Here is a 14,055-nt window from a genome sequence, read left to right as displayed (position 1 = left end):
GCAACAGTCTTTGTGTTGGATGACTAACAACCCAAGCAGCCAGCCCATTCATCCAGTTGTCTAGCTCTTAGTCTGGCCATTTTGTCAAGGGTCTGTGGGGCGACATGTGGGTGCCAACTTGAGCTCTGTCCAACTGCCTATCACTCATCAGAAATAACCATGATCACATGTCCTGGACCTAAAAGTGGGCTATAAATAGAGGTCAGCAAGCTTCCATTGCATGCTTTCTTAACATACTGGGAAATGGAGCAACTTTCTTTGCCCTAAATTTCTAGTCAAGAAGTTCCTATCAAATATATGAATCCCATTTCCACAAGAGGAAAATGTAAAGCTTAAAAAAACAATTGAGACTTTCAAATGGCTGCAAACTATTTTTGTATATTTCATTGGACAGAAAAATGTAACACTCAAATTTTAAAGCAATTAAACATATAATTAATAATGAGCGAATAATTTGGATTTGAGATTGATCATTAAAAGACCCCATAATTTAACATTTTAATCATTGTGAAATTTGATTGTAGATATTTAAAAAGGAATATATCTTGACAATACCTTGAAAATGAAGGATTATGTCATATGGTCAATTTCTGTTGCACATTTAAATGTTGTAGAGGGTAGAGCAGAGCAAGACAATAACATTCAAACCTTGCCTCTTTTGCTTTGCAGGTAACATTTAAACAGAGCCTGTTTGTCAACTTGTCATTGTAGTACAAACATGACTGAGGTGGCGCAGGTCGCGGCTTCAGTCGCCCACGACATGGACAGTTTCGGAAAAGAAAAGGAACACAACATGAGCGATGCGGAAAACAAAGAAGATGATGTGACACACGAGGAAGAGGATGTGGCAGCCGATGAAGGGGATGCAGCAGTCGACAAAGAGGATGCAGCTGAGGAGGAAAGTGAGAAGACATCACATACAGAAGATGAAAAGCCTTGCAAGAAGACTGACGAAGCAAGCGTCAAGGCTGACAAGACATGTGTGAACGGTGTGGAACACAAAGAAGATGACAAAGTCAATTATGATAAAAAAGAAAAATCAGAAGCTGTTAATGGTGTAGCAGAGAACACAAAGAACAATGAGGAGGACAATGAGGAGGACAATGAGGAGAACGATGAGGAGGACAACGAGGAGGACAATGAGGAGGAAGAACCTGACACAACTACAGACCAGAATATGTCTGAATTGGCACTTAAAAAAGAGGTGAGACAAAAATATAAGATGCAAAACTTTGTATTTTTGAAGATGATGAGATGTTGCTCTGTATTGTTAATGACCCCCACATCCTCTCTCAACATTATTTTGCTCTTTTAACCACAGAAACTCCTCAAATCCAGAAAGCCGGTGGCCAGAAGCTACGTGCCCAGTGTGAGCAAAGAAAAGGGGGATGTGACAAGCAAGTTTGAGGCCATGCGGAAGGCCAGGGATGAGAGGAGCCGGAAGAGGAACATGGAGGAGAAGGATAAGAGGAGGGAGCAATACATCAAGGAGAGAGAGTGGAGTCGAAGGAAGCAGCAGGTCAAAGATGGCTAACCCCACTAACCTCCAACCGTGACCTGCATGGCATAATGAAGCATGACGGGGTGACAAGGCTGCCAGTTTGAGTGAGAATTCACTGTCTTTCATACACAGCAGTGCGACATCCACAGCACAATTAACCTATTAATTTTTATTATTTCATGTGGTTTTTGCTTGATGTAAAAAGATGGTCATTCTAACCTTACTGATATACACAAGGAATGCAGAAGGACTGCTGTGTGGCTGATTTCTTCAAACCTCACTGACCCATTAGTGGATCAATCAGTCCAGATGCATGTTGTGCAGCAAGTAGTGTTCATCTTACTGAACTTTATTTTTTAATTATAATCCAGATCCCAAGTTTTTTCATATGCCAATCCAAACATACAGGGAAAAAAGTTGTCAATTAATCAATTAGATGACTGTCAGGGAATTCAGTCATTTTTCAAGGAAAACACCAAACATGTCTGGTTTCAGCTTCTCAAAATGGGTTTGATGCTTGTCTGTAATTCATATCATAGTAAACAGAACACCTTTTCTTTAGCTTTTCATTTTTACTAGAGCAGATTAGTCGACTACATATGAAAACAAAATTTTCTTCAAAAAAGAAGAAAAAGAAATGGTGTCTTAGATTTCATTTCATTTCCTCATAGTGTCACTGAAGCACTAAAAGAAACAGATAGAGAATATACTGTACATACGAATACAATACTGACATACAGTGTGTAAGAAATATTTTTGAATCTAAAATTAAAGATGAATATCAGAGATCAAGAATTCAAGGGTTAAGACAAGCTGTGCTTTGAGATTGGCTGAGGTTAAAACAAATGCAGTGATACGGTAATATGTGAGTGGATTATCAGTGATACTCAGACCGAACAACCTCCATGTGTACAGTCGTGCCACATAGCTGGCCGGGCTCGGGCACCTGCGCTCATCTCCTGTGTATGCTACAACACCACAGCCCAATCAGAAATCCACCTGCAGGCCACATGACCCAGCTATTAGCAGGGATTAAGCTCTTGTTCTTGCTGGGACCAGCATGGCTCCTGAGTCGTAGAGGAGATGATCCCAGCTAAACCTTAACCTCACCGCAGTCTCTATCTCATTCGCCACAGATAAAAGAACTTCTCGCTTCCAGTGATGAGGAAGAGGAGGTGAAGCCAGCGAAGGTAGAAAAATCCTACGTCCCCAAAATCACAGGTAAGACACACTGTGCTGCTAAGGATAGGAAAGATTGATGTTCAGTAAGGGATATGGGAGGAAGCAGTGCTGAAGGCTTGTTCTGTGCTCTGTTGAATCCTCAGGTAGTGTGAAGGGGAAGTTTGCAGAAATGGAAAAACAAAGACAAGAGGAAGAAAGGAAGAGGATGGAAAAAGAGAGGAAGAAGAGAGAAGCCCAGGATAACATGGAGAAAGACAAAATTAAGAGAGAGCTGGCTAAAAAAGCACTTGAGGTAAGTAAACTTGGAGTGAATTCCTGGCATAGGGTCTCGTCGCTCTGCCTTTCTGATGAGACTGGCTTACTTGTATCTATAATGATTCAGGTAATCCTCGGCTGCCACTCAGATGAGTTATTTTAAGTGGCACTTCAGATCTAAACAGTTGTAAGAGGCTTGATTAGGTCTGAAACATCCAGTAGCATTGTTGACATGATCAACAGCAAGCAAACTCAGTAGTTATGGATCACTTCCATTACATCTTGCTGAGTAAGACTTGTGGTATTTTTTTAAATGATGTAAAGCAAATGGATATTTCTAAAGAGTCATCAGTACAGTATAGATACAATACAGGGAATAAAGGTTTTAGGCCTATTATCCCATTAGGCGTCATTCTTGGGAATGGTTACATAAGTATTCTTGTGCCAGATAAGTGATTACAGGCAATTACCTGCTACGAGAGCAGTCATGATTGTCATTGACAATAGTGTAAATGTTCAACAACCGTATTAAAATCTTTAACAACACTGTTATTAGAGTATTGATTTTAATCAGCTTTTTCCTTCTTTCTCCTTTTTCTTCTTTACAATTCTTCCTTTATCATCATCGTTAGTAGCAGTAGCTACCATTAAGGACACTGACGCCATGTCCTGTGTGTTTTTTCAGGGGATCAGTGACACCATTCCCTCATAACCTAGTTTCTTCTGAAGAGTGCCAAACATCTGAGTCAGATGACAGTAACTTGAGTGCTTTTATCTATATTTACATTATCACTGTTATGTGCAGCAGTGAGACACACACCTATTTTTTAGTTTGCCCTGTTCTCTTTGTGACCTGTTTAAATGTATGGAAGCACTGACTTGGTGATCTAGAAACAACTGGAACAGCACTCTTACAGAGCTGCCAGGTGTAGACAGCATATGACTGGCAACTGTTTCCCACACCTCTCAGTGACTAAATTAGCTTTAGACCTCCTTACTGTGACCGAATTAGATTCTGCTATCACAGACTGACACCCATACTGACCTACTGCAAATGGTAACACTTGGCCAATAGAGTTGCCCCCTACCCACCCTCACACTCTTATCCCTTTTGTATGTGTGTGTGTGGGTAAGGACTGCGAGTGACCCACATTTGTTTTCATTGCAGAGCAGTTTTTCTATAAAAGCTGTAGCACAGCTCTCTGCCCATTTCTTTACTTCTTCTAGAATTATGTTGTGCTTATGTGTTGCTTTGGATAATTTAAAGTCCCCAAAATGTGTTTCGCCTGTTGTTACTTCACTTGTTGTTTGAGCTTCACTGTGCAGAAAGATGTATGTGCAGAGTTTGACACTGGAAGACATTCAGGTGAAGAGGGAAAGTTTCACTGTGCTCACCATAAATCGGAGTTTAAAGAAGTACCTTCAAGCAGGATTTGTGACATCACAACTAGTTTAGAGCCAATCATGGACCAGTATTCAACTTGCACAAGTATGATATGGAAACTTGAAACCGTCAGTGCATACACACTGTGGAATATACAGTGAAGAGAGGACACATCTTATAATCAACAATTAAACTTTTGAAATGAACAATGTTTGCATATTTGTTGATTCTGGAGTTTTTAATTAGAGATTACAGTCTACAGTCTAAAGTTGAATTATCTTAATATCCTTAAAATTACATCTAATTAGATGTAATTTTAAGGATATTAAGATAATTCAACTTTTTTGTGGAAAAAACATATAAGGCATGAATTATTATTCAAAGAAGAATATTTTATATACATCTTAAAACCTGTCTAGAAGGGATCTTTAACTTTATATTTCAATTATCTTTAAGGAAGGGGATGACACTATCCTGGTACGAGTGGTTCCAGCAAAGTCATCACGACCTCCTGGCAGAATCAAGATGAACTTTGAGGACATGGAGAAGAGTCGAGAGGAGGATTTGCAGAAGAAGTCTGAGGAGGAAAAGAAGAGACGATATGATGAAAACAGACGCTCCTTCCGGGATGCCAAACGGCGCTCGATTGTTCCAGAAGTAGGAATATAGATTAAATAAATATGAATGCATTTTTGTTCACATTCAGCTTAAAGTCAGTGTAAAGTAAGAATAAATATGTATTCTGAGTTTGACATATCTCAGAAAAGTGTGTTGTTAACCACCCTGCCAAATGTTAATGATTAAAAAAAACGCCAAATATATGAAATTAGGTTTCAAAGTTGTGTAAAAATCAGCCGCTGTCTCTGCTCCCAAATGCTGTGGGCGTGCCCGCTGAGTTCGCTGAAACCCCGCCCCCTACCAAGTGTCACCTGTCAATCAAAGTCACCACCTCTACCAGAAACATGGACGCTATGTCTGCTGCTAGCTCAGCGGCTAACTCAGCGGCTAACTCAGCTAACTGGCTGACTGTAGACTGTAGGAGTAGTAGTAGTGTGCACAGTGCGCGGAATGTATTTATACCGCCACAGCTGCAGGGGCGGGTTTATGCCATTCACTGCCACGTTACATAACGTGATTTTCAGTTTGTGAAGCCTAGCTCCACAATTCAAATCTAAATGGTTGAAATGCTTTTTACACATTTTTTAGAAATACATTTATGACCTATTTAATGTGTTTAGAAGAAAATGTCTGAATTCACTTTACACGGTCTTTAAATAAGTGATGAATAATTAATGATGGTGTTATGCGAACTTCCTTTATGATTGTAGATCCCTGTCTAAAAATAACGGTCTCATATTCATTTGTCTTTAGGATGAAGAAGAGAAGAATACAGAGAAGGTGCAGGTAACTCCTGGAAAGCTGAAGCTGACATTTGAGGAGCTGGAGAAGGAGAGGCAGGAGCAGAGAAAGAAGCAGGCTGAGGAGGAAGCTAAACGCCGTCTGCTGGATGAGAAGAAAGCTTTTGAGGAGGCCAGGCTGGGAATGGTAACAAAAAGCTTCAAAACATACCAGTAACTTCAAAAAGTTTGTGGAAATTTGCAATTTTTATTCCATTTAAATGGATTTCTTTCCAACAAGAGATCTTCATCCTCAAGAGCGTCTTCATAATCTACCAAATATACAATTGCTGTGTAGTGAAGTTTGATGTTTGAACTGCTGTTGAGCTGAGCTGGGAAAATTGTACATTTGTGTTTTGTCAGGGAGAGGATGAGGAAGACGCTGATCCAGCTCAGGAAGACAAGGAGGAGATCCGACCTGGAAAACTGAGGTTGAGCTTTGAAGAGCTGGAGAGGCAAAGGGTAGAAGATGAGCGCAAGAAAGCAGAGGGGGATGCCAAGAGACGGATGGAGGAGGAGAGAAGAGCTTTTGCTGAAGCCAGGAAGAGCATGGTCAATATACTTCCCATGAATAATTATAATTTCAACAGATTTCACAAAGCACTCTTATACCCCTTTTCCACCAAAGCAGTTCCAGTGCTGGTTCTGGGCCAGTGCTTAATTTGGAACCGGTTTTCCTGTTTCGACTGACAAAGAACCGGCTCCCGGCCAGAAAAACTGGTTCCAGAGTGGCACCAGGTCTTTGCTGGACTAGAAGAAAGAACCGCTTAGCTTAGGGGGTACTTTCTTGTGGAGAGTTTGATGAGAATATGTATATTATTCTCATATCTGCCTGTCAAATATAATGCTTCAGCCAGCAGCTGATTAGCTTAACTTAGCATAAAAACTGGAAATGAGAAAAGAGTGTGGCTCTGTCTGAAAGCTTCAGAATCTACCTACCAGCACCCCTAAACCTTATCAATTAACATACTATATCTTGTTATATAAGAGTGGTATCAATATTGTCATTTAACTCTCCAGAAAGCAAATTAGCAAAGATGAGGAGCCTCATTTTGAATGGATACATAAAACTCAATAGATGATTACACCTCTTATTTACGGTATTCAAAGCCTACCTTGATGTGTTCTTGTCCAGCTTGTAGAGGAGGATGATGAGGCTCTGATGGCCTTGCTGAACCTGGAGGGCAGTAAGCCTGGAAAGTTGTGCGCCAGTTTTGAGGAGCTGGAACGCCAGAGAAGAGAGGAGGAACAGAAGAAGGCAGAGGAGGAGGCCAAGAGGAGACTGGAAGAGGAGAAGAGGCTCTTTGCTGAGGCCCGCAAGTCCATGGTAAGTCTGCATTAGCCAGTGACTAAAAACTATACATGGTTCATGCTTTGGGCTGATCACTAACACACTTTGTTATTGCTGTTGTTGAGGCTTTGAGTTAATTTGCTGCTGCTGAGTTTTCTCTTGTAAAAAACAGAGAGAAACCTGCTTTTTAACAAAATGGTAAATTGCCCAAACACACATAAAACCATATGAAGAGTACATATATAGACATAATTTATAGTTTTGTCATTATGGTATGTGTACAACATTTGTTAAAACATTCTAATAAATATTGGTAATGACCATAGCAGTTTTGGTCTACATCAAACTAAACACCTATTCTCTACTTTTCACACTAACTATATCTAAATGTTATCAATAATTGGATTCTAATTGAATGTGGATTATTGATATATTGTATATCATTCTGATGGGCTCAAATGGTACATCTGCAATGCATTGCTGTTCCTTTGTCCAAATTATTTTAGAGCCCTGGTCTGGATCAGGAAAACTCAGCATATGGAGATGGAAAAGTAAGATATTCTCAATTTAAAATGTATATTGTTTGCAGTAAAATAAGTGGAAACAACAGATGTTATTATGGATGTATTTACTATAAGATCAACCATATGAAGATAATGGTGTGGCTGTTGTAGTTGCATGCTGTCTTTAAATGCAACAATTAGAATTGCTCCTGCTTATTCTTGCGCTGGTTTGATGAGATTATTAAATGTAAGGTAAGTAGTTGGCCTTTAATTGTTTTGGTCAATGACAAACTAAAGCCAGACTTAAACAGTAATACAACATTGACAAAAACTTAATGCAGACAGTTGGTTCATTCTGCCGTTGTGTGTACTTATGTGTATAGGCACTAGATGAGGAGGGAGAGTTGGTGAAGACTGAATCTCAGGAAGCACTGAACCCCGGAAAACTGGAGATAAACTTTGAAGAGCTGCTGAAATTAAAGGAGGAGGCTGAAAGGAAACGCAAGGCAGAAGAGCGCAAAATGAAAATGGAGCAGGAGAAGCAGGAGTTTGAACAGCTCAGACAAGAGATGGGAGAGGTCAGTCTCAAACATATAGTATCAAGAATATACTGTATGTCGTCACTTATCATCACAAACATAAGGCTTAGTTGTTTTCAAGCAATAATACAGTACTTGTTTTACTTGAGAGTTTTGAATTCCTTACATTGTACATCATGTACAGAGTACTCACAACTGTAATAAATGTAACTGTCTCTATTTCATAGGATGAAGTAAATGAAAGCTCAGATGTTGTGAGCAAAGAGTATGAAGAATTGACCAAGCTCAAGAGGACTGGCTCCATCCAAGCCAAGGACCTCAAATCCAAGTTTGAGAAGATCAAGCAGCTGAGTGAAGAGGAAATTCAGAAAAAGATTGAGATGGAGAGAGCACGGAGAAAGGCCATTGATGATGAAATTAAAGAGAGAGAAACTGAGCGGTTTATGGAGGTAAGACTACCCACATGGGAGGACATGAATTTTGTAATATTTTCTGTTTAAAAAAAAGTTTTGCTCGAAGGTAGTTGATTCTTTTGCATTTTACTTTAACTGAAGTATATCTGTGTGAATACATTTCAGACAAATATAGTTTATAAAGGAGTGCCCTGGTGGTCGAGTGGTTAGAGCGCATGTCACATATTCGCAGCGTCCCTGGTTTAAATACGGCCAGGGACCTATGCTGCAGGTCACACCCCCCCCCCCCCCCCCTCTCTGTCAGCTTCCCTGCCAGTTACCATCTGAATAAAGCCAGCAAAAGCCCAAAATAAATCTTTAAAAATATATATATATGGTTAATAAAGACGTCTTGTAACAGCCTAGTCTCACTCTTCCTTTTCTGTCCATTGGTTTACTATCTAAGTGTCACATACTGAGATTTGATTTTCAGGAGGATGAGGAAGGAGAAACGTCTTCAGTGAGGGCTGAGGAGTCACCATTCAAACAGAAGGTGGATATGCGTGCTCGATTTGAACAAATGGCCAAAGCCCGAGAGGAGGAGGAGAAGAGGAGGGTAGAGGAGCAGAAGCTGCAGAGAATGCAGTTTGAACAGCAAGAGATTGATGCTGCCCTGCAAAAAGTAAATCTTCCATGCTCATGACCAATGACATATGTGTGTTATTATACTGTACATGACAACTCAGCACAGGTTTGAAAAATATTTGGCATGTCTTTCTGTCATCTGTTTGTAGAAAAAGGAAGATGAAGGTGAGGACGAGGGAAGCATCATCAATGGCACTGCGGCCTATGAGGATGAGGAGGATCATGCCAGATCGGGCGCTCCATGGTTTAAGAAACCTCTTAAAAATCAGTCAGTGGTGGACTCGGAGCCAGTTCGGTTCACTGTTAAGATCACTGGGGAGCCCAAGCCGGAAGTGACCTGGTGGTTTGAGGGAGAGATGCTCCAGGACTGTGAGGACTATCAGTATATAGAGAGAGGAGAGACGTACTGCCTCTACCTGCCGGAGACCTTCCCAGAGGATGAGGGAGAGTATATGTGCAAAGCTGTGAACAGCAGAGGCACAGCAGCAAGTACCTGCATCCTCACAATAGAAAGTAAGACCACCTTGGTGTGACTGCATGCCTGCATGATACTTCGTATCTGGATTTCAACCTCTTTCTTTGAAGTGGATCGCATGCTCCTCTTCCTTGTGACCTCAGGCTGAATGGGAGATGTGGATAACAGCTCTTTTCTTTCTTTCTTGCAGCTTATGACTACTGATGCCCTTCCTGGATACTTTCCCCATTGTCCCTCACTTCTTTTTGTAAATCTTCGTCCCTCATGGTATGGTCCAACAGCAGAGGGAAGAAAATAGCAGTATGCTTGGCATTCCTAAGGGAGGGGAAACACAACACACACAAAATAAATGCAAAATGTTGTTTACATATTGCTCGATTGATTGTAAAGCTGCACTCCCTGTTAGAGTAGGATATTACCTGTGCCAAAAAAAACAGAAATGATTCTTGTTCCCACGCCAAGGGTTGCAGAAATCCTCAAAACTATCTTTGTTGCAAGGCCCCAAAAATATGTGTGATACCAGCAATTTTAAGTATCACAGTACTGTATTGTAAATATCACATGTTATGGTCCACACGTGGCAAACATGCATAAGCCATTGAAATGTAGAAAACAAAATGTTTGTGTACTAATTTTAAAGAGCATGATACAAAACATCAGTAAACCATCTTAAATACTTTATTGGGTATTCAACTACTGCTCAACAACTTCATCTGTATTACACAGCATGTAGTGGTCACTCTTCACCATATTAGTGAATGGTATTGTGATATTTGACTGGTATTATATTGAGGAGTAACATGTTAGTCATAACTTAATTGGAAGTCCACAGTGAAGGGTCTGTTGACATTGTAATGCCAGTGGCATATTGCAGGAATACAACCATCAGAAATCGCATTTACATCCTGATTTTTAATGAAACTCCTCAAGTCGAGAGAAGGTATTTTTTAATTGCGGCATCCAAAAAATTAAATGTTGATTTTTCATGTACCAACCCCCCTTTTTCGTTTCAAGTTAAATGTAATACTCTTGATACCATTGTTGTAATTTGTGCTGGACAGTAGGTAACCGTTTTATGGTTTGATAATGAAAAAAAAACATAGGCTAGCCTAAATATTTGTCATATATTATAAATGAAAATGTTTTAATAAAATGAACAAAAATAGTGTTTTTGTGATGTCTTTTATTGTTACATGGAGAAGTTTTGCTATGCACTTCCTGATATGTAGTACATGTTAATTGTGTGCTTTTGGCTAAACTGCCTTTTTAAGGTTTAAAGTGAGTATATCCATTATCATTTCAATTCAATTCAAAACACTTTATTTGTCCCTGAGGGGCAATTTAAAGGCATGAGGAGCAGCATCATTAAAAAAGGACAAACAGAACATCAAACAACATAAAATCATACAAAGTGCTACAGTGAGTATTTTCAGCATCCGTCACAGTCAAAGTGCTCTGTGCTTCATGCTAAAGTGCTGTGTGCTATGTGCATTCAGTCAGTCGAGGGGCAATGATGTCAGGGAGGGGTCAGTGTTCAGGAGCTGGACTGCTGTGGGGACGAAGGTGGCTCTCCTCCTTTGTGTTCTACAGTGTGGACAGCACAGCCTGCGGCCTGAGTGTAGAGTGTGTGAGGGGTTGTGTAGGATCCAGTGAGCAGTGCAAATTGTTTGTTGGTCACAGAAAGCAGACAGAGCTCTAACAGGGTGTCCAATGATTTTAGAGCAGACTTTGGTGATGCTAAATAAACATGTCTGACCTTGCAGGCTGATGGAATAAAACCAGGAGATGAATGAAAATTCATCTTCGCTCTCGACGAAGGAGTGGTAAAAGGTAAGGAGAATGTCTTTATTCACTCCAAACGATCTCAGCTTCCTGAGCAAATATTGTCTCTGGTGGCACTTTTTCAGGATCTCCTCAGTGTTTTAGGAAAACTTAAGAAGGCCATCAAAAACTTGTGCCAAAGTACCTGTACTCCTCTACCACCTCTACAGGCTCCCCCCAGATGGTGGTAGTGATGGCCTCTGCCAGTTGTCTCTGCTTGCTGGAGAATGTCACAATCACCTCTTTAGTCTTTGTTGAGTTCAGCTGGAGTCAGGCACCCTCACACCAGGTGATAAAGTCCTGAGGAATAGAGCTGTGGTGTAGGTTGAGGGTAGAGAGTAGAGATAGCAGGACTGTGTCGTGAGCGAATTTAACCAGGTGACAATTTGGCTGGGTGGACCTGCAGTCATCGGTGTAGAGAATGTAAAGCAGAGGAGATAGGACACAGCCCTGCGGGGAGCCGGTGGAGGTGTGGAGGATGTCAGAGTAGGAGCCATTAACAAGCACCCTCTGTGACCGGTTGGTTAAAAAGTCAGTAATCCACATGGTGAGCTGGTGATCCAAACTGAACCGGGTTATACTTCTTGGCAAGGATGTGTGGCTGCATGGTATTGAATGCAGAAGAGAAGTCCGCAAACAAGAGCCTGGCGGCGGTGTTGGGGGTCTCCAGATGTTTGTGGATGGTCTCCAAGATGAATATCTTGGTGTCGTCCACTCCCCTGCCGGCCCTGTATGTGAACTGCAATGGGTCCATCAATGGCTCAACAGACTTGGTGATGGAGTTTTTGACAATCCTCTCCATCGCCTTTATCACCAAGGAGGTCAGGGCCACAGGCCACCGGTCATTTAGTACCTTGGTGGGGCCCTGGAATGGGAATGACCGTGGAATGTTTCCACTTCTTGGGCACTTTGCTGCAGTTCATGGAGGTCTGGACAGCTGCTACCTCCCCCAGCAGCTCAGCACAGTGCTTTAGGGTCTGCCCACAGATGGTGTCGGCTGAATAGCATTCCCATAGAATGGTATTAAGTAAGTGAATGACGGTGGGAGACTAACTCCATTGATTGGCAGGTATGGTGGTATCAGTGCTGTGCTGCCAATGACCCAGAGCTTCCTTTGATTGTACTGGGAGATTTGATCACAGAGGCCAAAATAACTACATGTCATGTGATTAACTTGTATATACACATCGAATAAAAACAACATTTCTGTAAAACTATGAAGAAAATCTAACATAAATTTAAACCACCTACCAAGATAATATCTTGACTTTTGTGTGATAGCATATCAATTAGAGCCTCTCGATCATTTGGACTTGTAACCGATAAAAACAAAGTAATGTCTACTTGTGACCTCTGAACCCTCCTTATATTTTGAATACTGTATGTGTACCAGTTCTGATGAGTAACCAAAGAGTGATCTTTCCTTTAGATTTAAAGTCACCTACCACTTACAAATATGTTCTTTTTGTTTCTATGGTTGAATGCTTGAGTTTCACTGTGCATAATTATTTATGTGTAGAGTTTGACACTAGAAGACTGTTCAAATTCAGCTGCTGCAAGTGGAAAGTTTCTCTGTGCTCAGTGAGAATCTGATTTTATGTGGCTATGGCTTTAAGCCTATAACCATGATTTGTAACATCACAAATAGTTTAGGAGCCAGTAGACGTCCTGTACGCAATTTACACAAGTGTCATGTGGAAACTTTAAGCCTCCAGTGCACATACACTGAGAATGAATTTTACAGTGAAACAAAAGACATCTTGTGTTCATCAGTTACACTTCTGAAATGAAAAATATTTAGAAGAAGTAAATACCATGTTAAAGATTTTAACAAGATAATTAAACTTTGTTGTGGAAAAACCATATCAGACATAATTATTATTTAAAGTAGAGTACTTCATATATATCTTAAAACATGCCTGGAGGGCATCTTTTGTTTTCTTTTTTTTAAACCCACACACCCACACTTTTAAAAGCTAAAATTCACATGCAAGTAAACATCATATAATATTGCTTTTTTTGAGGGGGGGGGGCATTTCTTTTTGCAGATATATGTCTTCTGTCCTGCTATTGCCCATGTGTTGGGCAGGCACGTTTGAGTTGAGATTAAAGGTCCTATTCACCCATCTTTTTATGCTACGTTCACACCGCAGGCCTTAATGCTCAATTCCAATTTATTGCTCAAATCCGATTTTTTGTTTGCCTCCTGAAGTCATAGTCCTGAAGTGACCCGCATACTCAGTTGATCATTAATGACGTCACGCACAGAACGGTGTTTACGGAAGCGAACATGGTGGTGAAGCAACTGGTAGTCTCCTTTATGGTCTAATGCTAAAAACTGTGTGTGGCGGCAGCCGGCAAATTTGTGACGTTAAAAAGGAGGAAGAGGAGAAAGAAAATTCATACTTTAATGCTGTCTTTATGCGGAGCATTAGCTGTGTGTTGCTGTGTGTTGCTCCAGAATAACGTCAAAGTCGCATTAAATGCGACCTGACTGTTCAGATTGCGGTCGCATAAAAAAAAATCTGATATGTATCACATTGTCAAAAACAAATCAGATATGGGTCACATTTGAGCGAAAAAATTGGATTCGGGTCACTTTTAACTGCGGTGTGAACGTAGCCTAAGTGATTAATGGGGACAACATTTTTTTAAATTGGCCTAGTATTG

At 40.6% G+C, this 14,055-nt stretch overlaps 2 protein-coding genes across 4 annotated transcripts in view; both read left to right on the top strand.

The window, feature by feature from the left end:
• tmem47 (transmembrane protein 47) overlaps window positions 1-14,055 on the top strand; it is a 118,323-nt gene that overhangs the window by 28,058 nt on the left and 76,210 nt on the right. The window lies entirely within an intron of this gene.
• nexn (nexilin (F actin binding protein)) lies at window positions 1,326-10,729 on the top strand. Of its 3 annotated transcripts, XM_053321711.1 has the most exons (12): window positions 1,326-1,519; window positions 2,638-2,722; window positions 2,827-2,975; window positions 4,779-4,979; window positions 5,694-5,867; window positions 6,083-6,271; window positions 6,855-7,046; window positions 7,517-7,561; window positions 7,897-8,091; window positions 8,280-8,501; window positions 8,938-9,126; window positions 9,239-9,622. In XM_053321711.1, the coding sequence occupies exons 1-12, from the start codon at window positions 1,412-1,414 to the stop codon at window positions 9,620-9,622; spliced, it is 2,133 nt and encodes a 710-aa protein (XP_053177686.1). In that variant the 5' UTR covers window positions 1,326-1,411. The 3 variants fall into 3 exon arrangements, with proteins under 3 accessions (XP_053177686.1, XP_053177687.1, XP_053177685.1); XM_053321712.1 differs by lacking the exon at window positions 7,517-7,561; XM_053321710.1 differs by lacking the exons at window positions 1,326-1,519; window positions 2,638-2,722; window positions 2,827-2,975; window positions 7,517-7,561 and adding an exon at window positions 9,755-10,729 and having other exon boundaries at window positions 4,792-4,979; window positions 9,239-9,602.

Source organism: Scomber japonicus, chromosome 7, assembly GCF_027409825.1.
Source record: "Scomber japonicus isolate fScoJap1 chromosome 7, fScoJap1.pri, whole genome shotgun sequence".
In the NCBI taxonomy this organism is placed as follows: domain Eukaryota; kingdom Metazoa; phylum Chordata; class Actinopteri; order Scombriformes; family Scombridae; genus Scomber; species Scomber japonicus.
Note: the sequence above shows the minus strand (reverse complement) of the source record. Positions and strands in the feature narration are given on the sequence as shown.